The sequence below is a fragment of the Balaenoptera ricei genome, chromosome 4 (assembly GCF_028023285.1).
Source record: "Balaenoptera ricei isolate mBalRic1 chromosome 4, mBalRic1.hap2, whole genome shotgun sequence".
Lineage (NCBI taxonomy): Eukaryota > Metazoa > Chordata > Mammalia > Artiodactyla > Balaenopteridae > Balaenoptera > Balaenoptera ricei.
This window is the reverse complement of record NC_082642.1, coordinates 158,588,629-158,612,851: the sequence shown is the minus strand read 5'-3', so window position 1 is coordinate 158,612,851 and position 24,223 is coordinate 158,588,629. Positions and strand designations below refer to the sequence as shown.

At 45.6% G+C, this 24,223-nt stretch overlaps 1 protein-coding gene across 11 annotated transcripts; it reads left to right on the top strand.

The window, feature by feature from the left end:
- Window positions 1–2,933: 2,933 nt before the first annotated feature.
- RSPH1 (radial spoke head component 1) lies at window positions 2,934–22,822 on the top strand. Of its 11 annotated transcripts, XR_009503024.1 has the most exons (13): window positions 2,934–3,090; window positions 5,586–5,699; window positions 5,802–5,907; window positions 7,985–8,075; window positions 8,557–8,692; window positions 11,719–11,790; window positions 13,828–13,987; window positions 14,747–14,887; window positions 15,679–15,752; window positions 16,725–16,818; window positions 17,270–19,340; window positions 21,314–21,425; window positions 22,340–22,822. XR_009503024.1 is itself a non-coding variant. In XM_059921637.1 (10 exons), the coding sequence occupies exons 1-9, from the start codon at window positions 3,037–3,039 to the stop codon at window positions 15,729–15,731; spliced, it is 927 nt and encodes a 308-aa protein (XP_059777620.1). In that variant the 5' UTR covers window positions 2,934–3,036; the 3' UTR covers window positions 15,732–15,752; window positions 15,976–16,202. The 11 variants fall into 11 exon arrangements, 8 of the variants coding, with proteins under 8 accessions (XP_059777620.1, XP_059777619.1, XP_059777615.1 ...); XR_009503023.1 differs by lacking the exon at window positions 17,270–19,340; XR_009503025.1 differs by lacking the exons at window positions 17,270–19,340; window positions 21,314–21,425.
- Window positions 22,823–24,223: the final 1,401 nt, after the last annotated feature.

The window sequence follows — 24,223 nt, the reverse complement described above, 5'->3', positions numbered from 1 at the left end:
ACTTTAAGACCTGTTTTCCCTCCATTTAGATCGATTTTAAAAAATACTTAAATATTAGATTTAAATAAATAAAAAGTTGGGGTTATTATTATTGTTGAAGGTATTAAATCTCAAAAGCAACTAAGAGCACCATGCAATATTTAGATTTAAGATGAAACACAGTTATTTGTATAATTTGCAAAAACACATTAAAATTGGATATACAAATGTACGATGGCCAAACCATATATAGAAATAGAACTCTGACCCACAAGTTGCAGCAACAAGCCCAGGAAACCAACCCACTATCTACAGTAACCATCTCAAGAAGCCAGCCTACTGTGGGCCAGACTGGCAGGAAGTCAGTTGCTAGCTCTACTAACTGATCCAGGAACAAACAATAACCCCTTTAACAATCGGCTCCAAATGGCCAGGACTTGATTATAACTGGGAGGCACCCTAATTTTTGCCCCCCCTTCCCCCTTAGGACCAACCAGAGAAAGCTGAGGCCCCCCCTTCCCCCTTAGGACCAACCAGAGAAAGCTGAGGTTTTTTTTTAAAGGGAACGCTATTTATTTATTTATTTTTTATTTATTTATTTATTTATTTATTTATTTATGGCTGTGTTGGGTCTTCATTTCTGCGCGAGGGCTTTCTCTAGTTGCGGCAAGCGGGGGCCACTCTTCATCGCGGTGCGCGGGCCTCTCACTATCGCGGCCTCTCTTGTTGCGGAGCACAAGCTCCGGACGCGCAGGCTCAGTAGTTGTGGCTCACGGGCCTAGTTGCTCCGCGGCATGTGGGATCTTCCCAGACCAGGGCTCGAACCCGTGTCCCCTGCATTAGCAGGCAGATTCTCAACCACTGCGCCACCAGGGAAGCCCCAGAAAGCTGAGTTTTTACCGTAACCAAACACATGGGATGTCTCGGTTCTCGTGAGCCCTCTGGCAGCTTTCCCACACCCACAGCCTGCAATCAGGGCACCAACCCCTTTCCTTTTTCCCACTATAAAGCTTTCCCACTCCTCTGCCTGCCTTTGAGTCTCTGCCAAAATGCAAGTGATGGTGGCTGAATCCCTTGCTATAGCAAGCCGCGAATAAATGGTCTTTGCTTGTTCTCATTGGGTGGTCTTTGTTTATTCCCACACACAAAATAGAGATTCTTTTAAGTAAAAGTGATAAAGGAAAAACATATTTCCATCTCACCAGGGGATCTAAAGGCCCATATGGACTGGATTTCCTTGGCTTGGTTGAGCATCCACTGTGTGCAAAACATGAGGTGCTGAGGGGGAAACGAAGATGAGGGCGGCATGGCTCCTGATACCCAGAAATCAGACAACCACCCAGATGACTGTCACATGAGACAGAACTTGTCTTGTGTATTTGATGAAGATGGTTAAAGTTACGATGGGAATTAAGAGAGAGACAGTGAGCACAGCTAACTTGAAGGATCAATAGAAACTGCAGGAGGGAGGTGTCCAACATTTAGAGCAAAAAATTAAAAATACAGAGAAATATGGTTAATATATACTAATAAAAACTCACTACTTAAAATTAAATTTTGCGTGTTGTCACACTCAGACCTTTAAAATATATAGGTAGATGGATGGATGGTAGCCAGATAGATGATACAGAGAGCTGAAGTCCTTTCCTCTTTCTCTAAGCCCCATTCCCCTCTTCCTCCACGAGGGCATCCTTACCATGAATTTGGAGCTTTTTCTGGAAGTGGTCTCTTATCCAGTCTTTGATGAATGGCTATGACTTTTGATAGGCAAGGCTGGGGGAAGGAAGACTTTCCAGGGAGAGAGTCTGGCACAGGCAAAGGCATAGAAGTGGGGAAGTGAAGGAGGTACTGGGGCAAGTGCCTGTGGTTTTCTTTTGTCTGAAGCATCTAAACCAGTATAGGAAGGGGATGGTGGGCCGTGAGGCTGAGAGGATGACTTAGGGCTTGAACATGGAGGGACTGAACACCAGTGGATAAGGCTGGTCTGCATTTGGGCTTCGGGGTAGAGGAGGAACGTGAGGTGGCTAAGAGTACCAAAGGCTGGAGATAGAGAGGCTGAATTAGAGGCCATTGCTAGAGCTTACAGGCTGGGATCAGGGCTGGTGACAGACGAGTCGGGAAGGAGATCATGAGGGGCCCTGGGCAGGCCGAGGGTCAGATGACCGGAGGGAAGCTAGGAGGAGGGGCCCATTAACGAGTGGGAGTGAGTGTGAATGTGCAGGTGTATGTGTGCACGTGCGCGTGTGAGTGACTGTCTAGGTGTGTGTGAGGGAGCGAGCTCCATATGGGAACCCCAGGGGGCTGGACTCACACCCAGGGTGGAGGAGAGACGTCAAACCCTGATGGGCATCAAGGTAGACTGCATCTGCTAATAGGTCGGAGCTGACTCCTTGAGTCAGGAGGAGATGTTTACAGACACGAGAAAAGATCTCGAAGAACACATCTCTGTGGACCGCCAACACCGAAGGATCAGAAGAGCCCAGAAAGGTGAGGAGGGGTGGGAAGGGCCTGCCGAGGGACCCGAGGAACCAGTGGCCGGGGCTGGGAAGGGGCAGTGCCCAGCTCTAGGCAGGGGTGAAGGCCTCAAGAGAACTGGCCCGACGCGCTTCCTGCACCTCTCCTCGTTGCAGCACCACCCAGCAGCTGGTTAAAGGGGGCCAGCCACGTGGTGTCCAGGTTAGCGAGCAGGTGGGTTACCCAGTACGCCTCAGGCCCCGCCCCCTCCCTCTTCTTGCGCGACGATTGGCCGAGACGCCCCTTCTCGTTGCTATGACAGCCCCGAAGGCTGCCATTGGTTTCTCCCCACGCCTTCCCGCCCCAGGCCTCGCCTCTCTCCCGTCCCAAGCGGCGATTGGTGGATGCATCCCGTTGCTATGACAGCATGCGACGGTTAACAGTGACTCCTACCCCCGCCTTCCGGCTTCTACGCCTCCCTACGTTGAGAGGGAGGCGGGCCTGGCCGCGTCTCCATGGCTACGGCGGACGCGGTGCAGGCCGCTGGTACCTGCCGACTAGAAAGGCTCAGGCGGCAGCCGGGATCCAGACTGGGGCGGGATCATGTCGGACCTGGGCTCGGAAGAGTTGGAGGAGGAGGGAGAGAATGATCTTGGGGTGAGATCTCCGGGTAAGGGAGGGGCTCCCAGGGGTGCGCGGACCCTTGGAAGCCGGTTTCGGAGAGTGGGGTGGCCTGGAGGCCAGCCACAGTCCCACTGGGAGGCCCAGCCAAGAGCAAGGACCACGCAGGCCACCGCGGGCGCTGCGTCCTGCAAGATGGCTGTGAAAGGTGAAACGTTATGACGTCTGCCTGCCGAATCCCTTCTCGCTCCCCACTCCACCAATTCCTCCTCTCGTTAAAGGCAAAGATTTCCAAATCCAAGCCTTTGGGAGCGTCCTCCTCCCGGCTGTTACCCTCCATCGAGGCAGTTTCCTTGAGTGGCTGGGTCATCCCAAGCTACCATACTATTCTTGAATGTATTTTGTATATTATTCTGAAACTATTTCCGTAATGGAGCTTGGCTCCTCGGGGTTAAAGGAAGATGAAGGAAAGCTGCTTCCTGGCAGCCTTCAAGAAATGCTAAGGAGGTCCCAGGCTCAGCGAAGGCTTCCTGAAGTATTACCATACAGGCCTGTAATCACATGTGCTTCCTTCACTCTTGCTGGGACTGACCCGGGTCGTTGGAACTATTTCCTGGTTTAGACAGCAGAGAGGAGGTAAGGGATACACGTTCAGTGATGTGAGCTGGGCTCCACGTGGGCATATTTGTCCTGCCCGAAGCCAGAGCGTGACTGTTGCCTGGCTGGCAGGTTGGGAACCTCATCCGCTGTGTGTGTGCAGGGTACAGAGTTGAAATAGTTTCAGAATTACCTGAAAAATCTAGCACCCCTGCTGAGATAGCTGTGCTTGCTCAGACCTTTTTACTAGCTCTGCACACCCATCTTCCAGCTTCTGCCTGATTGATTTGCTGCTCAAGACAAGCACCTCTGTGCACTGGAGCCACCTGGCCAGTAGGGAGCGGCAGAAGTGCCTGGGATGTACGCATCCCGGGGCAGCCAGCAGCTAGTGCTAAAAGGCAGGACAAACTGCAGTGATCTACACTGCAGAACCCCCTGTGCGATGAGGCTGAGTCTGGGACATCACCCGACATCACCCATGCTTGGCAGCCGCCTCTTTCACGTCTGTTTTCGCACCCCCTTTGCTGGTTTCTCCTGGGAGCACTTAAAAAAAATCTCTCTCCAAGGTCTGCTTCTGGGGAACCCAAGCTACATCACCTTCCCAGTAAGCTTTCTAGTTCGTCCCCTCAAATGGCCCTACTGATCTGTAACTTTTTAGTGCCCATAATTTTCATGTTTGATTCACAGTTGGGGTCATTTTCAAGGGTTCCCTTCCTGTTCAGGCACCCCAGCATCTCAGTATTGGGTGTATTGAGAGGTCTTTGGGGCAGGAAGAAGAGCCTTTTGTACATTTTGATTTAGAGCAACCCTGAAACAAGTCTGTAAGGTTGTAAAGTTCTGTCTTATAATCTGAGCATGAATTTCTGAGCCAAACAGTGCTAGAAAAGGCACAAGAACTGCAAAAATGTTTGTTTCTGAAGCTCTTGACTTAATGTGTCTGAGCTTGTGTGTAATGTCTACCCAGATCCAACGCCATGTCAAATCATTGCTCTATGCCCTCGCCATTTCATTATTCATTATCTGCACTCTACACTCATGTATTAGGTGCTTGAGAAACGTTTATTTTATGAAGGATTGAGAAAATAGGGACGCGACAAGCTTGTATTATGTTTTTTATTGATTTACTTTTAAGATAGATTAATTAGCGATCTTAGCTATGAGTGTTTGAACCTTAAGTCTCTTGATAAGAAGTTTAAAAATAAGATAAACTAAATTGAGTTAGGAGACTCAAGTTGACAACTGAGCCCAGTTTATTCCTCAGTTCCCCCTGCCCCTCTCCCGCCATCAGAGCTTTCTTGAAGGTCAAAGCTGTCTTCAGGCCACAGACACCCCAGGGATGATTTGCATTTTAAGTTCTGTATTATTGGAGGAAGGTGGGTTTAGGACATGTTCCACCCGCAAATGCTACTTCAAACGTGTTCCTATAAAGAACACAACTTGGAGCACCTCGCATTTTCCTCAGAATGGTCAGTTTTGTTTACAGTGTAAAGGATTATCATAATCATAATAAATTGGAGGGAGAGAGCGAAAGTCCCACCATGGACACGTACCAGCTGTGTGACCTTGGACTGATGTCCCTGTCACCCAGGTCTGGTACCTACCTCACCTGTAAGACAAGGTCAAGGATTGGGAGGATGCAATGGAATACTGTTTATAAAATGCCTAACACATAGTTAGTGCTTTTATTTATTTTAGTCATTTTTAAAAAAATTTATTTTGGCTGCGCTGGGTCTTCGTTTTGGCACATGGGATCTTTTTCCTTGCAGCGTGCAGGATCTTTAGTTGCAGCATGCAGGATCTAGTTCCCCAACCAGGGTTCAAACCCGGGTCCCCTGCTTTGGGAGCGCAGAGTCTTACCCACTGGACCACCAGGGAGGTCCCTGGTTAGTGCTTAATAAATGGTAACTGTGATCACCTTGTTTTCTTCGGTCCAGGAATACGAAGGGGAGCGGAACGAGGCCGGTGAGCGGCATGGACACGGGAAAGCGAGACTGCCCAATGGGGACACGTATGAAGGGAAATACGAACATGGTAAAAGACACGGCCAGGTCGGAATCGGTGACTTGAGTAGGTGGTTTACCCAATTTAATACTCTGTTAGCAATTATTAAATTCAGGATTGATATGAATTATATAATCAATGTGTTTCAGGGGACCTACAAATTTAAAAGTGGTGCGTGGTACGTTGGAGAATATGTTAAAAATAAAAAACATGGTCAAGGCACTTTTATCTATCCAGACGGATCAAGATATGAAGGTAAAATATTACCACAAAGCAGACTTCCATGTTGTGGAGGACTTGGGGATGGAACTTCTCTGTGGATGCTGAGACACACATGAAAGCTTCAAGTTCCCCAGTCATTCAACAAATACGAACTGTTTTCCTGTGTTCACAGGGTTGATGCAGAAACCAGAAAGCCTTGTAATTAGTGAAGTGGTCCACAGGGGACATGTGACTGTCCCTGTGACCCGCACATTCCCTCCAGGGGGCCCATGTGCTGAGAGAGGCTGCTGGGCGAGCCCGGACCTCGGGGAGTGGGTTGGACCCGGGTCAACTGGTGCTCAGTGGTGTTCTTCTCCTTGGAACTGTTCTTGCTCTCTTCCATTTCTGACCAGCCCCTCTTCTGATGAACACACTGTTGGTTTAGATGGTGCTTCTTTCACTGAAGGCTTCTGATCTGGGAGGCGTTCTGCCTCGTTAAACTGGCGTTCTTACCTCTGCCGCAGTGCGTTACCTGCCAATGTTATGGCTCAGGAAGATTCTTGTCCCCTTATTTCCAAGAACCGCACTGCCGCCCCACCCACAATTGTCACCTGGTGTGACGACAGTGTGACGTCTCACCCCAAAGACCAGTGAAGGCAGTTCCTAACCCAGGGAGAGAGACGAGCGGGGGTGGGTTGTGAGCCTCGCAAACGGTGTGCAAAGGTTATGTTCTGGGCTGCTTTTCTGGGAAGAAGTTATCTAGTTTTCATCAGATTTCCAGAAAGGTCTGTGAGCCCAACCCTGGAACTGGTGTGACAGTAAGCGTGACCTGGTTCAAGGGACCCCATCCCCCCTTGCCTCAGCCTTCGCCCCTGCAGTGCGAGGATCAGAGGAGTGAACACGCGTGAGATGCTCAGAACCAGACCGGACGGATCGTGTGTGTTCAGTAAATGTCGGCGGGCGGCAACGTAGCTTGTGTGATAGCAGCGCTTCTTAGCACGGATTCCACCCTCTGGGGGGGGGGGCGGGGCTGGAGCTGCCTGTCCGGTGGCCACATAGACCAGAACCGAGGCAGCCTCAAACGGGGCTTCTGCTGGAATCCGACACCTGGGTGGGCAGTGCCACTGCTGTTCCTACTGGAGATGGAATTTCTCTTTGGTTTTGTTTCATAAATCTTAGAAGCCTGGCTGCAGACGTAGGACCCATCTGCTTTTTAAATCAACTTGACACGATCTAATTTAGGAGTTAATTCTTTCCAGATTCTGATGACCCTAATCTCATTATTGTCATTTTGATTTCAGCGTAGATGTTAATCTAATTTGAACAACATACATATTTATATATATTATATATGTTATGTATGATAAGATATATGCGTATGTGGAGATACATATATACACACTCAGAATAGGGGATTGAAGGAATTTTTACTGTGAAGGTTAGCTAACGTATACAACTTGCTTGGAGGCAGTTGTAGGTTGTCGCGTCTCCTTATGGTTTTGTATCTTAATGGGTGCAGCGCGCAGTCACTGCCCAGGGATTTCTTCTCTGAGGTCGGAGGCTAAGTACCCGTTTTAGCTCAGTAAGGCAACAGTCTTCCAGCCCAAAGCCCAAGTTAACGTGAGACTTCCTCGCCACTGCTTTGGCCGAAGGGGGCGCAGACGGGCCCCCGGCCGCTTGCTGAGGATGCCCGGCTCAGGTGTGCAGGTGGGGCGGCCCCAGGCGCTGGAGCAGCTGCGAGGCGGGAAACATTGAAATGCTGGCAAGTGGCTGAGAATAGACCACCGAGGCTCCAGGTTGTTGCTGGATCGCTGAACGCACGCAAGGTAGCAGGACTGTGGAGCTGGGGCCACTGTCCTTAGGGCAGCAAACCCTGGCTTGAAGCCCTGCTGTGCCGCCGGCCAAGTGGGAAAGGTGCTGTTAGCACATGCAGGCGACAGTGGCCCGGTACATACACCTGCCAGCCCGTCCCCCTGGAGGCCCGGCTCAGCCTCCCTCCGCCGGCTCCCCGCTCCATGTGTCCATCGGTCCGGCCGAGAGGCAGGGACGGAGGGGGGTCAGAGTGGGCAGGGGCAGCGGTGAAGGGCGGAGCTGTCTCCTCCTGACCCCCGCTTTCGTGTGGTCCTTCCAGGGGAGTGGGCGGACGACCTGAGGCATGGCCACGGCGTGTACTACTACGTCAACAATGACAGCTACACCGGGGAGTGGTTTGCTCACCAAAGGTTCGGTTCTCTCCCTGGGCCCACAGATCAGTTCATGTCATGAGCACATGACGGTGACTAAGCAACAGAATCATGACCGGAGAGCCCACTGGCCAGCTCTGCCCCACGGTTCATGGCTTTACGGCCAGCGTGGGAGCAACGTACTGCTGCGCAGGTGCAGATTCCCGGGAAACCACCCAAGGGCCCCAGGCCATGGAGGGCACAGGAGAACCTTCTGGGGGCTGTGTTGCAGCTCCCAGGAGTCCTGCCTTTTCCCCCAGGCAACCAGCTGACAGGCAGGAGGCCGCCGCTGTCCAGCAGGGATGTGTGCTCTGAGCTTGGGCCACGAGCAGGAGGTGTGCTTCGATTGGGCCCAGATATAGAAGCCACTTGTGAGCCCGCCTCAGCCTAGGCCCCCCTTGATTTAAATGTGTGTCTCATAAACCTGGAAGGGTTTTCACTGCAGCGGAACCAAGTGCATCGCTCTCCTCATCTTCCCCAGGCACGGGCAAGGCACCTACTTCTACGCGGAGACGGGCAGCAAGTACGTGGGTACCTGGGTGAACGGCCAGCAGAAGGGCACGGCCGAGCTCATCCACCTGAACCACAGGTACCAGGGCAAGTTCTTGAACAAAAATGTAAGTCAACGGGCAGCGATGTTTGCCCATGAAATAAGCAATACCGTCCTCCCCGAGCCTGTGTAAATGTGTGAGCAGAAAATAGGACAAACCCAGGCAAACCCTCCCCCTCCCCCGCCCAGATAGGGAAACAGGGCAGCCGTGCTGAGCTCCGAGCCTCACTGATGCCCACAGAGGGCAGGGCGGGGGCGGGGGAAGCTCAGCCAGTTTCTCTGCCTCTCAGTAATATCCATGCTCTCCCCCAGCAGCGGGAATCATTATAGCACTGGGGGCACCTTGGTCTCATGAGTAAATCGGATATGAAATACGTATTTGTCTGGAACGACTGAGCACTTCCTGCAGTTGAGCCTGTGGGTGTTTTGACTTTCTTTCCCCTGGGAGGCCCGCAGCGGGAGCCGCAGGGAGGAACACCCACCAGCTCCTCCCTGGAGCCCCACGCCCACCCACCCGCTCCAGGTGGTGGTGGGATTGGAGGCCTTGGGTCTGAAGGTTTCCGGTTCGCAGTACCCGTGATGGGTCATTTCTGTTTGGAGGACTCTGTGGCCTTGCTCGTCCTTCTTGCCCGAGCCCTGATGGGATGCAGAGAAACCCTGAATAATTTGGAACCTACCTACCACCCTGCATTTGCCACGTAGCCTTGATCAGGGGTTGAGCAGAAACTTTCCCCGAAGAAAGAGTTTGCTGAGCAAATGAAAGGTGTTAAGAGTTTGAAAGAGGAACATTTAACTGATATAACAAAGTAGCCTCAGACCCTTAAAACTCAGTTTTCATTTCCATATAGTTCACGCCCTAATTGCAGACTCTACTTTTAGTCTTTGTAAGTGTAGGCACATTCTCCTTAAATCTGTACACGGAATATGTCATTCCCAGCAAAATCTCATGAGATATTTTTCGGCACACAGAGGTGGGTGGAAGAAAGAGAATTTGATACAAGTTAATTGGAAGGAACCAATGAATGTTGCGAAGCTAGACTCATCTGAGGAATAAGAGCAGACGTGGGGCTTTGTTCTGCTAGTTAGAAAAAGACTTTAAAGTTGTGCAAGAGCTTCTAACTGTGAAACGCCCTGACTCTGGATCCTCCCCACCCAGCTCAAGCATCGCGAAGGCACAGACTTATACGTACAACTTATACAGAATTACAGCATGCGGATTTTAATTACATAAATAGAACCACACTATATCAGGACACAAAAATATACCCCAAGAAACAGCTATCTTTTTGTGCATTCAGAAGTTTTTATATAGGTTAGTTACTGAAATTGCAAAATCTACAGGTATTGATATTTTAAATGATGATTGATACTCCAATTGTCCTGAAAAGCTAAGCCAGTTTATACTCTGGTCAGCAGGATGTGGGAGTCTCTTCATCACTTCTTCCATCAACATTGGATAGTATTAGTCTTTAACATTTTCTTTTCTAATCTGATGGGTAAAAAATGTTATCTCATAGTTTTAATGTGCAATTCCCTGATTCCTGGTGAGGCCCAGCACCTTTACACACTTTTATTGCTGGCTTGACTTTCTTCCTTCAGACAATTACCTGTTCACATCCTTGCTGACAAGTTATGAAAGCACACTATAAAGCTTCAATAATGAAAACAGTGTGATACTAGGATAGAGAAACATAGATCAGTGAAGCAGGTTAGAGAGTCCACAGACAGATCGAAGTATATAAAATAATTCAGCACTTGAAAGGATATCACTTCCAGTTAAAAGGAATGGTGGGGAGAAGTCAAGAAATGGTGCTGGGACAGCTTGATGACCATTTGGGAGAAAAAATAAAACCAAAGTTTGTCCTCCAGCATGTAGATGAAGATACTTACTAGAAGAAATCAAGATTTAAATGCAAACAAGAAAGTCACAGATAGAAGAATAAGTATTTATGACCTTTGGAATGAGGAAGAGGACTTTCTATACAGAGATAGAAAGGAAAAACCAAGAGATTTCACTTGATAAAAATAATCCAATATAGATTAGAGAACACCATAAAGAAAATTTAAAAGATATCTGACAAATGGGGTTGGGATATTTGTAACATTTAATTTGTAAAGCACTTAATCAATGTGATTTAAATTTCAAAAATGTTGAAAAAAAATTCAGCCTTACTAATAACTTAAGAGGTGTGACTTAAAATGATGAGGTCCTGTTTTTTACATATATATAAAAAATGTAAAAGTATAACAAATGTTAAGCCCAGAAAAAATAAGGGTTTGCGGACGAGAGGCTCTTAAGTGCTGTTGTGGGAAAGAAAATTATTAGAGCCTTATTCTGGTTAAAAAATATATATATATGTATATATAAAACGCATACTTTTGTCCAGAAATTCAACTTCTGAAAATTTACCCCGAGGAAAATGTCAAGGGTGGACCTAAAGATTTAACTCAGAATATGTTTACCATAGCATTTTTTGTCAAAGTATCAGCATACCAAATATCAACAATAGTAAGTGAGTAAAACAGATTATAATTCTGTGATGAAATAACATACCAGGTTGAAAACTGATGTTATGGAAGAATATCTGTGATATGGGAGGTCATTCATGCCCTATATCTAAGTAAAAATAGAATAAGAGTCAGCACGTGTAGTTACGGTCAGATTTTTATTTTTTTAAAAAAATCTCTGTATTAGAAATAAGGTTACAGAGACTACATCAAAATATTAGTAGTTCTAACACAATATTGTAGATCAACTATATTTAGATAAAAATTTTAAAAATATCAGTAGTACTATTTTTAGCTAGTTTGACTGTGAGGGTCAACTAAGTGAAATTTTTGTCATAAATACATTACTTTTATAAAGAGATAAAATGTAGTTAAAGTTTTTTTTAAAACAAACAAAAGGGGACCTATACTTTGCATTCCATTAGTCATTAGTTCACAAAAGCATCTTTAATCCGTACTGAATTTTCCCCAGTTCCATGATTTGGAGTAGGTTTTATGAAAGTCACATTTATAAAGCATTTTGTACTTTCTACTGGGTGTTGACGCTCAAGAGTGAAGTATTTCTTGGTTTCTCTTTGCTCGTAGCCCGTTGGCCCTGGAAAGTACGTGTTTGATATTGGCTGTGAACAGCACGGGGAATATCGCTTAACAGACGTGGTAGGTTGCAGAGTCTATATCACTCCTACGTTCATAGGCAAACGAGCTGCTCGGTGATACTGATCCTAGAGATCTGTGTCAGGACCAATTGCCCTAAGGGAGTATAGGAAAGGGGGTTGGGCAGAAGGGGAAGCTGGGTTCTGACAGGACCCCATGGGAGCTCTGAAATGGGATGACCCTTCAAAGTGTCCTGAATGGAGGCCAGGACCTTTGACCCACATGTGGACCAGTCACCGGCTGTGGGCTGCCCGTGGACAGGGGCATGAAACCTGGACGATGTGGCCTCCTTTGATGGAGGGCAGTTCCTGGGAGGAACTCTGTTATGAGCAACCAGCTGCCAACACCCCCAGGAGCTGGAGGAGTGAGCGCCTGATGGTGGTGGGGGGGGGGGCGGGAGATCACGTGATCACACAGGCACCAATGAGAGAGCAGACACCCCTGAGGGCGGTTCTCAAAGCGCAGTCCCGGTGTGCAGCTTTGGCCCTACCTGGGAATCTGTTTGAAATGCAGAGTTTTGGGCCGCACCCCCTTCTTCCTGAATCAGAAACTCAGGCTGGGGCCAGCGATCTGGACTTCAACAACCCCTCCACGGGATTCTGGTGCAGTTCAAGTTTGAGCACCACCGTCCTGGAGAAACTCAGACATTTGGACACGGAGGAGAGCAGTGTATTTCTGAGTGACTCAATGGAAGTAATAGGCAGGGGTCTGTCACTCTTTGTCACAGGTATTATCGTCTTTGTGACCGTGAAGTTTTCCATATTTATAGATTGATGTTCAATCTTTGGAGTTTTGTGATAGTTACAAAACTGAGAAGTAGACCAATATGCTTGGTAAGATTGACACGTGTTGGCTGTTAACCTTTGTCGGAATTATTCATTATTATAAATTATTCCACATTTGGAACTGATTAACTTTGTCTACTTTCACTGCATTTTATTTTTCTCTCCATAATCCTTGAGACTAGAGCTTCAGGGTTTATGCCCTTCCATGTCATTACATGGATGTCTTTGGGTGTTTTTAGGCCTTTTCTTACAATGATGTTGATACCGAAACTTGGCCTCTGTACACCTGTGCTGAATCGAATCTCAGAGACAGAGTTTTGGGTGAAGCAGAAAAGAATAGCTTTACTGCTTTGCCAGGCAAAGGGGGACACAGTGAGCTAATGCCCTCAAAACTGTGTGTCCCAACCTGCTGGAATTTGGTGAGGAGTTTTATAGCAATGGTTCAAGGGCGGAGCTGCTGATAAGGATCAGGGTGTGTGCAGGGCCTGCACTCCTTTAATCTGGCCTCAGGTGGTCTCCTGATGAGCTTCTCAAGGTTATCAAACTGTGACCTTCTCTCTGGAATGAACAATGTTTCATCAACTAGTTAACATCTTCCATTTCTTGGGGGTTTTAGTTCTGCAGAAGAGCTCAAAGACACTGTTTTGTGTATCCCTTGAGGCAGAACCAGGACCCTGCCCCAAGGCTGCACCACTGTTTCTTGGCTCCTCCCCCCTTATCTCTGCATCCCCTCCCTTTCCTGATTAGTAACTGCTTGAACCTGCCCTTTGGAACTCAGGGAAGGTCATGGAGGCTGGGGCCTATTCCCTAAAACAAGAAACGGGGGACACAGGAAGGCTTTCCTGTCCAGGAGCCCCACAAGGTCCTGCTCAGTTTCAATGTTTGCTTTGTTATGTTTAGAGAATCTTAGAGCTGAAATGTGGCTGAGCGGTTGCAAAGGGCACTTAGTCCTGGTCACTTCTTTTTTTTTTTTTTTTAGTCCTGGTCACTTCTGAACTGGGAAGCGTTACGTCTGAAAGCCTTTTGTGCCGGCAGTGGAATGAGTACGGGAGCTGTGTTGCCCTCACCTTCGTGTCTCATCCTCGTTCTTTCAAGATCCATTTTCAGCCCTTGGATTATACTATGGAGAGTTGGCAATCACTCCGATCACTGAATCCTGTTATAAAAATGCCCAAATGCAATTCAAAACCTGTCCCGTCTCCCCTCACTTTAAATATCCCATGCATGTTGGTCAAGTTACATTTTTTTAACTTAGGAAAGAGGAGAAGAGGAAGAGGAGGAGGAGACACTGGTAACTGTCGTTCCAAAATGGAAAGTGACCAAAATCACAGAATTGGCCTTGTGGACCCCGACCCTCCCCCAGGAGCAGCCTGCTGCAGATGGACCAGGCCAGGGGGAGGCCCCAGGAGCTGAGGGTATGGAGGCCCAGGGGGGCAGATGGAGTAGGGCTCTCCGGGAAGCAGGCTCTGAGTCTCTCCCCTTGGTCAGTGATTGGCCATGGGTGTGACCTGGGCAAGGCTCTGACAGCAGCTGGGGTGACAGGTCCTTCCTAAAGGGGATCTGGACAGCATTTCTCTGTGACCGTCACAGGGGGCTTCCTAAGAAGTCCTCAGGGGGCCATGGAGTGTCGAAGGTTACACTGGGCAGGAGCCCTTCTGTTGCAAGTGATTGAAGACCAATTCCAATTGGCCTAAGTGGAAAAATACTGATACTGATTCATTGGTTCATACAACTGGAGCGTTGGGGGTGAGACAGCATCAGGTGTGTCTGGATCAGGTCTCCACGCTCAGATCTCCACTCCTGTGCACTGGCTCTGCTTGCCAGCACCCTCTTCCCTTTGGCGACCAAAGCTCAGTGACTTTATCAGATTGCCACCCAATCCGTTCAAGAACCCTAGGGAACAGAGAGTTTCTTTCTCTGTACGCTCATCAAAACCCTTGGGATATATATTGTGTACTTAATATAACAAGCCCTTGGGAATTAGTGTTTCAGACCAGTGATGCCCATCCCTGAACCTGTCACTGTGATGGGGATGAGGGAGCAGATGCCAGGCCTGGGTGGAGCTGTGACTCTGAGTTGGGGGGTGGTCCCCTGATGGAGAAGCGGGCACTGCTGTCAGCAGGGTGGGTGCGGCAAGGCGCCTGCTGATACCCTTTCCCTTTGTTCCATCTCAGGCGGGGGAGAGCCGGCCGAGGAGGTCCAGCCTCTGACCGACGTGTCAGAGGGGGAATTAGATTCAATGCAGCCCGGAGAGGAGGAGGGAGACACCAGCAGGGAGGACGGAGAGGAGTTCCGCTATGACAGCTTAGACCAGGGTGAGCTTGCGCTCTGGGGGCCCGGAGGGTGGGAGGGAGGGAGGCACCAGGCACACCGGGGTGGGCGCAGGGTTTTCTCTGCCTTTGACCGAGGCCGTCCTTGGATGGGATGTCTCAGAGGACCTTCCCTGGGAATGTCGCTCCTTCTTAGGTGTCCTGGTAGGGACAACTGTGTGATGCATGTTCTCTCTAACTTGGTCCTTGCTAATCTGCATTTCACCAATACGGCACGCCTTGGGCTGCAGGTCCCAGTCGATTGATCCCGTGGCTTCATTTTACTACATGATTTTCACCTTTATAATGCTTTATAATAATGCATGTATAATAATATAGAGCAAACACCTTCAAAATTTAAACGCTTTTACCATTTAATTTTTCAGCATTAATACACACAAATGCTCTTACGGGGGTGTGGGAGGAGGGTGGGAAGCGTGGAGTACAGCTTCCATAGAGATCAGAGTTCCAACAGTGTTACTTATAAATTATAGCCCAGCAATTTAACTTACTGAGCAGTGTGCGCAGGCAAAAGATAATGCTGGACCTTACTCTCACTTACATGGATATTCTTTGTCTCAGCATTTACTCTGAATAAACCTTTTGCTTAGTTTATTACCGGTACCAAAAGAAAAACTATAAAAGTCTGTATAAGATAAAATTTAACATTCCATGATTTTGCCTGATAAATAGAAATGTTTAATATTCATAATACCTATTGCAAAAGATCTGCTAGCAAATCATGCATTTTTAAATAGTAAAAAGGTAATACACTCACATTTCCTTTTTCTTCCCAGGAAACATTAGTTTCGAAGAAGAGGAAGTCAGACAGCCAGAACTGCTGGATTAAGATGAAGCAAAAGCCAGAATGGTAGGAGATTGAGTCTTAAAGATGCTTCTGTTACCAGGGTAGTTATTACTAATCTATCACTAATCTTTCTTACTTAGTTGTTTGTTAAGATGTTTTACAATTGTGAATAAATTTCTTCATTATCCTTAGTTTATGAAATAGCCTCTGCTTCCAGTTCTTTAAAAGTTACCAGGTTGGGACTTCCCTGGTGTCACAGTGGTAAAGAATCTGCCTGCCAATGCAGGGGACACGGGTTCGATCCCTTGTCCAGGAAGATCCCACATGCTGTGGAGCAACTAAGCCTGTGTGCCACAACTACTGAGCCCACGTGCCACAACTAATGAAGCCTGTGTGCCTAGAGCTCGTGCTCCACAACAAGAGAAGCCACCAGCCCCTGCTAGCCGCAACTAGAGAAAGGCCGTGTGCAGCAATGAAGACCCAACGCAGACAAAAAAAAAAAAAAATTGCCAGGTTATTTTGCCATGAATTTTTTAGTGCTGTTTTCTCCTAGGAGAAAGAAAAATATCATATGACTGTAACTCTGCTGAAGATGGTTAATGGAAATGGATTCTGGCTAAGTTAGCTGAGTGACTAGATAGTGAAGTCCCTCTCTCAAATTACCCTCAAGCGAGCCAGGAAAACACCTAGAAAATAAGAATTCCTGTGTGCAATGCTCATAAAACACAACGTAATAAATGCATGTCAGGCTTGGGTAAGAAACCCTCAGGTGCCTCTGGAGGGGGCACTCCCGTCCGTTCTGCGCCTTCGGCATCCTGGGGTGGGCTTTGGGGCTCCCTGCCGGGAGGTCCCCACAAAAGGCTGAGGGGCAGGGCTGACCATAGGGGTGGCTTTGGCCTGTGTGTACACTCTTCAGGCCTCCCGGTGGGCTGTGGGCTGACACCTAGGTCACATCCAAGTTCCTTGAGTATGGGCCCAGCTTGTTTTATTGTGTTTTGCTTTATTGCATTTTGCAGATACTGTGTTTTTTTACAGATTGAAGGTTTGGGGCAACCCTGTGTCAAGCAAGTCTACTGGCACCATCTTTCCAAGAGCATTTGCTCACTTCACGTCTCTGGGTCACATTTTGGTAATTCTCACAATATTTCAAATTTTTCATTATTTTTATATTTGTTGTGGTGATCTGTGATCTTTTTTTTTTTAAATGAGTACAGCAAAGTGATTCAGATATATATATATATATATATATATATATATATATATATATATATATATGCTTTTTCAAATTCTTTTCCCATATAGCTTATTACAAAATATTGAGTAGAGTTCCCTGTGCTCTACAGTAGGTCCTTGTTGGTTACCTATTTTATATATAGCAGTGTGTATCTGCTAAGCCCAAACTCCTAATTTGTCCCTCCCCCCACCTTTCCCCTTTGGTAACCATACGTTTGTTCTGTATGTCCGTGAGGAGTCTATTTCTGTTTTGTAAATAAGTTCATTTGTATCTTTTTTTTTTGGATTCCACATATAAGCGATATCATATGATATTTGTCTTTCTCTGTCTGACTTACTTCACTTAGCATGATAAGCTCTAGGTCCATCCGTTGCTACAAATGGCATGATTTCATTCTTTTCTTATGGCTGAGTGATAGTTCCGGTGATCAGTGATCTCTGACGTGACTATTGCCACTGTTTTGGGACACCATGAGCTGCACCCATGTAAGACGGCCAACTAAATGGATCAATGTTGTGTGTGTTCTGACTGCTCCACTGACCAGCTTTCGTCCCATCCCTCCCTCTCTTTGGGCCTCCCTGTTCCCTGAGGCACAACAATATTGAAATTAGGCCATTTAATAACCCTACAATGGCCTTTAAGTGTTCAAGAGAAATAAGAGTCACATGTCTCTCACTTTAAATCAAAAGCTAGAAATGATGACGCTTAGTGAGGAAGGCATGTTGAAAGCTGAGACAGGCCAAAAGCTAGATCTCTTGCACCAAACAGCCAAGTGGTGGATGCAAAGGAAAAGTTCTTGGAGGAGATGAAAAGTGCTGCCCCAGTGAACACACGAATGATGAGAAAGCGAAACAGCTTTATTGCCGGTATGGAGAAAGTTTTACTCGTCTGGATAGAAGATCAAACCAGCCACAATATTCTCTTAAGCCAGAGCCTAATCTAGAGCCAGGCCCTAACTCTCTTCCATTCTGTGAAGGCTAAAAGAGGTGAGCAAGCTGCAGAAGAAAAGTCTGAAGCCAGCAGAGGTTGGTTCATGAGGTTTAAGGAAGAAGCCGTCTCCTAACATAGAAGTAGGAGATAAAGCAGCAAGTGCTGATGTGGAAGCTGCAGCAGGTTATCCAGAAGGTCTAGCTAAGTAATCAATGAAGGCGGCTACATCTGTTATCCAGCGTAGACAGAACAGCCTGCATTGGAAGAAGATGCCATCTAGGAGTTTCATACTAGAGAGGAGAAGTCAGTGACTGGCTTCAAAGCTTCAGAGGACAGGCTGACTCTCTCGTTAGGGGCTAATGCAGTTAGTGACTTGCAGTTGAAGCCATTGCTCGTTTGACATTCTGAAAATCCTAGGACCCTTAAGAATTATGCTAAATCTACTCTGTCTGTGCTCTGTAAATGCAACGACAAAACCTGGATGACAGCACACCTGTTTACAACATGGGTTACCGAAGATTTTAAGCCCACTGTTGAGACCTGCTGCTCAGAGAAAAAGATTCCTTTCAAAATATTACTGCTCATTGACAAGGCACCTGGTCACCCGAGAGCTCTGATGGAGATGGACAATGAGATGAGTGTTGTTTTCATGACTACTAACACAACAGCCATTCTTCAGTCCATGGATTAAGGAGTAATTTCAGCTTTCAAGTCTTATTATTTAAGAAATACATTTCGGAAGGCTGTAGTTGCCATAGATGCTAGTTCCTCTGATAGATCTGGGCAAAGGAAATCGCAAACCTTCTGGAAAGGGTTCACCATCTTAGATGCCATTAATAACATTCGTGATTCATGGGAAGAGGTCAGAGCATCAGTATTAACAAGAGTTTGGAAGAAGTTGATTCCAGCCCTCATGGATGACTTTGAGGAGTTCAAGACCTCAGTGGACGAAGTAACTGCAGATGTGGTGGAAACAGCAAGAGAAGTAGAATTAGAAGTGGAGCCTGAAGATGGGACTGAATTGCTGCAATTTCATGATAGAACTTAATCAGTCGAGGAGTTGCTTCTTATGGATGAGCAAAGAAAGTGGTTCCTTGAGATGGAATCTTACTCCTGGTGAAGATACTGTGGAGACCGTTGAAACGACAACAAAGGATTTAGAATGTGACATAAACTTGGCTGATAAGGCAGCTGCAGGATTTGAGAGGACTGACTCCAACTTTGAAAGAAGTTCTACTGCGGGCAAAATGCTATCACACAGCACTGCTGCTACAGAGAAATCACTCGTGAAAGGAAGAGTCAACTGACGTGGCAGACGTCATTGGCGTCTTACTTTAAAAACTGCCACAGCTGCTCCAAATTTCAGCTGCCACCACCCCGATCAGCCAGCAGCCATCAACATCCAAGCAAGACCCTCCACCAGCAACAAGATTTTGACTCGTGGAAGGCTCAGATGACGGTTAGCAATAAAATATTTTAAAATTAGGGTACGTACACTGATTTTTATTTTTAAAATTTTTTTATTGGAGTAGAGTTGATTTACAACGTTGTGTTCATTTCTGCTGTACAGCAAAGTGAGTCAGTTATACACATACATGTATCCACTCTTTTTTAGTTTCTTTTCCCATATAGCTCATTACAGAGTATGGAGTAGAGTTCCCTGTGCTCTACATGGTTGACCCTGGTTCCCTGTGCTATAATCAGCGTCCTTATTACTTACCTGTTTTATATGTAGTGGTGTGTATATGTCATCCCAATCTCCCAGTTTATCCCTCCCTGCCCCTCTCCCCCACCTTCCCTCCCAGTAACCATAAGTTTGTTTCTCACATCTGTGACTCTATTTCTGTTCTGTAAACAAGTTCATTTGTACCAGTTTTTTTCGATTCCAGTTATAAGCATATCATATTTGTCTTTCTCTGTCTGGCTTACTTCACTCAGTATGACAATCTCTAGGTCCATCCATGTTGCTGCAAATGGCATTATTCATTCTTTTTTTAATGGCTGAGTAATATTCCATTGTATATATGTACCACATCTACTTTATCCATTCCTCCTTTGATGGACATTTAGGTTGCTTCCATGTCCAGGCTATCGTAAATAGTGCTGCAATGAACACTGGGGTGCATGTATCTTTTCAAATTATAGTTTTCTCTGGATATACGCCCAGGTGTGGGATTGCTAATTTTAGTTTTTTAAGGAAACTCTGTACTGTTCTCCATAATGTTTGTACCAATTTACATTCCCACCAACATAAATTGTTTTTCTAGGGCTATTGCACACTTAATAGACTGCAGTATAGTGTAAACGTAACTTTTATATGCACTGGGAAACCAAAAAATTCACGTGACCAGCTTTACCTCGATGTTCGCTTTATTGCTGTCATCTGGAACCAAACCTGCAGTCTCTCTGAGGTCTGCCTGCGTTGGTCCCTCCTGGCCCCGCCTTTCTCTCCCAGCACCAGTTCAGGCCCCACTGCTCTGAAATCATGAACTCCGGAGGAGCCGCCGCCTCCCATTTCTCCAGCTCGGCTTCACCCATCCTCCCCTGTTCCCAGAGTCACTCAGAGGGCAAGGGTCTCCAGCTCACCTCAAAATGTCCTTGGGAACCGGTCTGCCCAACCCCAGGTCATGCACTGCATCTGGTGGTTGGTGGTTATGCCCCTGAACGTGGGGCCTCTGTAAGAAAAAGCACACAGCACTATGGGTATAAAGTTACATGAAGCAAATATTTATTCAGAATGAGGAATTTCAAAATGATTATAAGCCAAAAGGTGACAAATCCACATACAGCACAACTAGGAAACTGTCAGACTACTGTTACTAATTCATTGCCTAATACAATTCTCTAGTATTTCTTTTCCTACATTTTTTTCGCCAGCATGTTGTTTGATTGCCTCTTCTTACGACAGTAATTTTGTAAGGTTTTCTATAGGGACATTAGCAAGAAAATTAGTTGTTCCTTGAGTGTGGTTTATGAAATACCAGTGGTTGAGGGGCACAAAACACTTATCTTCCCCTGCTCACGAAATTGCTCCAGCTTGCATTTCAAACAAGCACTCTGATAAACCCCATTGCATGTGGGTCCCTCAAAAATTGTATACGTTGCGATTAACATACATACACTACTATACATAAAATAGGTAAACAACAAGGACCTACTGTATAGCACAGGGAACCATAGTCAGTATTTTGTAATAACCTACAAAGGAAAAGAATCTGAAAAAGAACATATATATATATATATATATATATATATATATATATATATATATCACTGAATCAGTTTGCTGTATACTTGAAACTAGCACAACATTGTAAATTACCAATACTTCAATAAAAAAAATAAATTGTATACATTGTATCATCATATTCCCCACAGTAGATACTCTGTTTTGATCTGGCATCAGTAATAACCTCCCTTACAGCTTTGCACATCTGATGATTGAAATAATTTCCCATAGCCTGGAGCCTGTACTCCTTCTCCACTCCCACATCTATGGTGCTGGACTCACCAGACAAGTTCAGACTGAGACTTGACCTTTGACCCCACGCCCTGGGGTGTCAGAAGCCTGGGTAAGTTATCAAAATGGCTGGCAGGAGTGTTTCTGGAAGCTTTTCCAGAACAGCTAGCAATGACAGAACTACACGTGGAAGTTACTGCAAACCTGTTACAGATACATATATTCTACCAAACCCAAACTCCTAAGTCTATCCTTAATTCAGCTCACTCAATGCTCCCTTAAATGGATTCTAAAAATGCCCCTGATTGTTCAAGTGACCCCATCGTGAGGACGTGTCTGAATGAGCCAGGAGAAAAAGAGACGGAGGATGCAGGAGATTATGGTTAAAATACTTTGCTTCCGCAACTACACAAAAAAAGTCACCACTTGATTGCACAGTCAGGGTCTCGGAAGGGCCCAGGTTGGTGAGCTTCATGATAAATCCCCTCTGCCCTTCACACTCTATTTTGTACAGTCCCTCTCAAGTCACTGGGGTATTTTGGTTTTGTTTTTTATAATTTTTTTTTAGCATCACTGGTTTTGAAGAAACTGAGCCACTCCCTGGCAGAATATCTGACCTTCTCCATGTGTTTGGATTCTCTTAGCTTGTTCTTCTGTCCCCGTATTTCTTATGTTCTAGAAGTTACAGCTAAAGGCGTGATGATTCAGCGTTTGTGGTCGTGTGTACTCCCCACTTCATTCATCAGAAGGTGTGGTGAACCTGGTTGACCACTGTCATGGCTGACCCTGGTCTAGCACAGTGGCCGATACCTCTCTGGTCCCCTTGCTGCTCAAAGTTGTGTGCCTGGTGGGACTCTGGCTCTGTGTGCACGTCCAATTCCCCATCAGTCACTTACCTGACAGTTCCAACACTAGTTGATAACCTTTGTCTGAGTTAATTTCATTATTGTCTTGGTTTCCTAGGGCTGCTGTACAAATTACCACAAACTGGGTGGCTTTAAACAACTAAAACTTATTCTCCCACAGTTCTGGAGGCCAGACATTCAAAACTGAGGTCTCGGCAGGGCCGTGCTCCCTCAGAGGCCCCGGAGGAGGATCCTTCCTGCCGTTTCAGCTTCTGGTGGCTCCCATGTCCCTTGACTCGTGGCCACGTCACCGCGTCGATGCCTCCTTTTACATCTGTATCAAACCTCCCTCTGTCTCTCTTACAAGGACATGTGTGATTAGGTTTAGGGCTCTCCTGGATGATCCAGGATAATCTCAAAATCTTTAATCACATCGGCAGAGATCCTTTTTCCGAATGAGGTAACATTCATAGGTTCCAGGGATTAGGACCTGCTATCTTTGGGGCCACCATTCAGCCCACTACAATTACGGTTTAAAAAAATGGTTTTTCTAACTACTGTTCCTTCTGCATTTATCAGGCTGTAAAATATGCGTTTATTTGGTTCCCATGAAATACAGTCCTCCTGGGAAGCCAGGGTAAATACTTAATTCCTTCCTTTGAATTACCAATTTTAAAAGCAAGACATTAGTTCAATAAATGCTTCAAATGGTAACAGATTAGTTTGTTCTGGACCTCTCTTTTTTGAGCAGTCATCATGGACTTATGGATTTCCATTGACTCCATGTGTTTTAATCCACTACAATTCTTATTCTTTATCACGCTGAAACAGACACAACTTTGGCCAGTGGTAGCTCTTCATGCTAGCTTCTGGTCCTTTGGGCACAATTCTGTTAGTCCTTGAAAATTTCATTACATTTTCCTCAGTGGTTTTATAATTTATTTTTATATAATTTCAAATTTACAAAAACATTGCAAGAATAGTAAAAGGAACTCCCGTATACTCCTTAACCAGGCTCAGCAATTACTTAGTTACTTACATCTTTGCCCCATTTGCTTTAGAGACAGAAGAAGAGAGAGAATAGTATGTATAGTATCTATATAGTATATATACTATATACTATAGTGTATATATACTATAGATATACTATATATATCTATACACATACTATTTTATATATATACATACTATTATATATATTATATATAGTATATATTATATACTATAATAGTATATTAATAATATAATAGTATAGTATATTATATACTATTATTTGTATATATATTATATATGTATATATACTATATACATGTGTATATATATACATGTATATATACATACTGTGTATACAGTATATATACATATATAGTATATATATATACACTATTTCTTCAGAACCATTTGAATGTAAGATATGTCTAAGTTTTTCAGTGTAGTTTTTAGAAACAAGGACATTCTCTTACATAACCACAGTATAATTATCCAAATCAGGAAACTTCACCTTGATGTAATTTGATATGATTCCCCCAATCCCCACTCCTTATGTACATTTCATCAATTTTCCCCTTAATGTCCTTTTTAGCTAATATTAACAACTCTGGGCATTTATTCATGTGCTTATTGGATATTTACATAACATTCTTTGTGAAATGTTTGTTCTATATTTTTTCTAGTTTTTAACTGGCTTGTCTTATTTTTTGATTTGTAGAAGTTCTCGATCTCTTCTGGATATAATTCCTTCATCAGACACATGTTTGCTTTCCGTCTGTGGCTTGCCTCTTTTCTTGACAGTGTCCTTGACGAGAAGAAGTTTGAAATTCTGATGATGTAATTTGGGCAGATTTATCCACAGAATTTGAGGCTCCTCCTTTCTGGCTTTTTCTGCTCCTGGATTTTCTGCTCACTTTCTAGCAGCTGTGGTGGCCCTGAATCCGGTCCCCTGGCTCTTCAGATCAGAGACGTGCCATTTTCTATCGGCATCTGGTCACTCTGTGTGGCTACCGCTGCCCCAGGCTAAAGTCATAATCATGGAAACTCACCCTTATATCTCTTCTCCAGGTGTCAG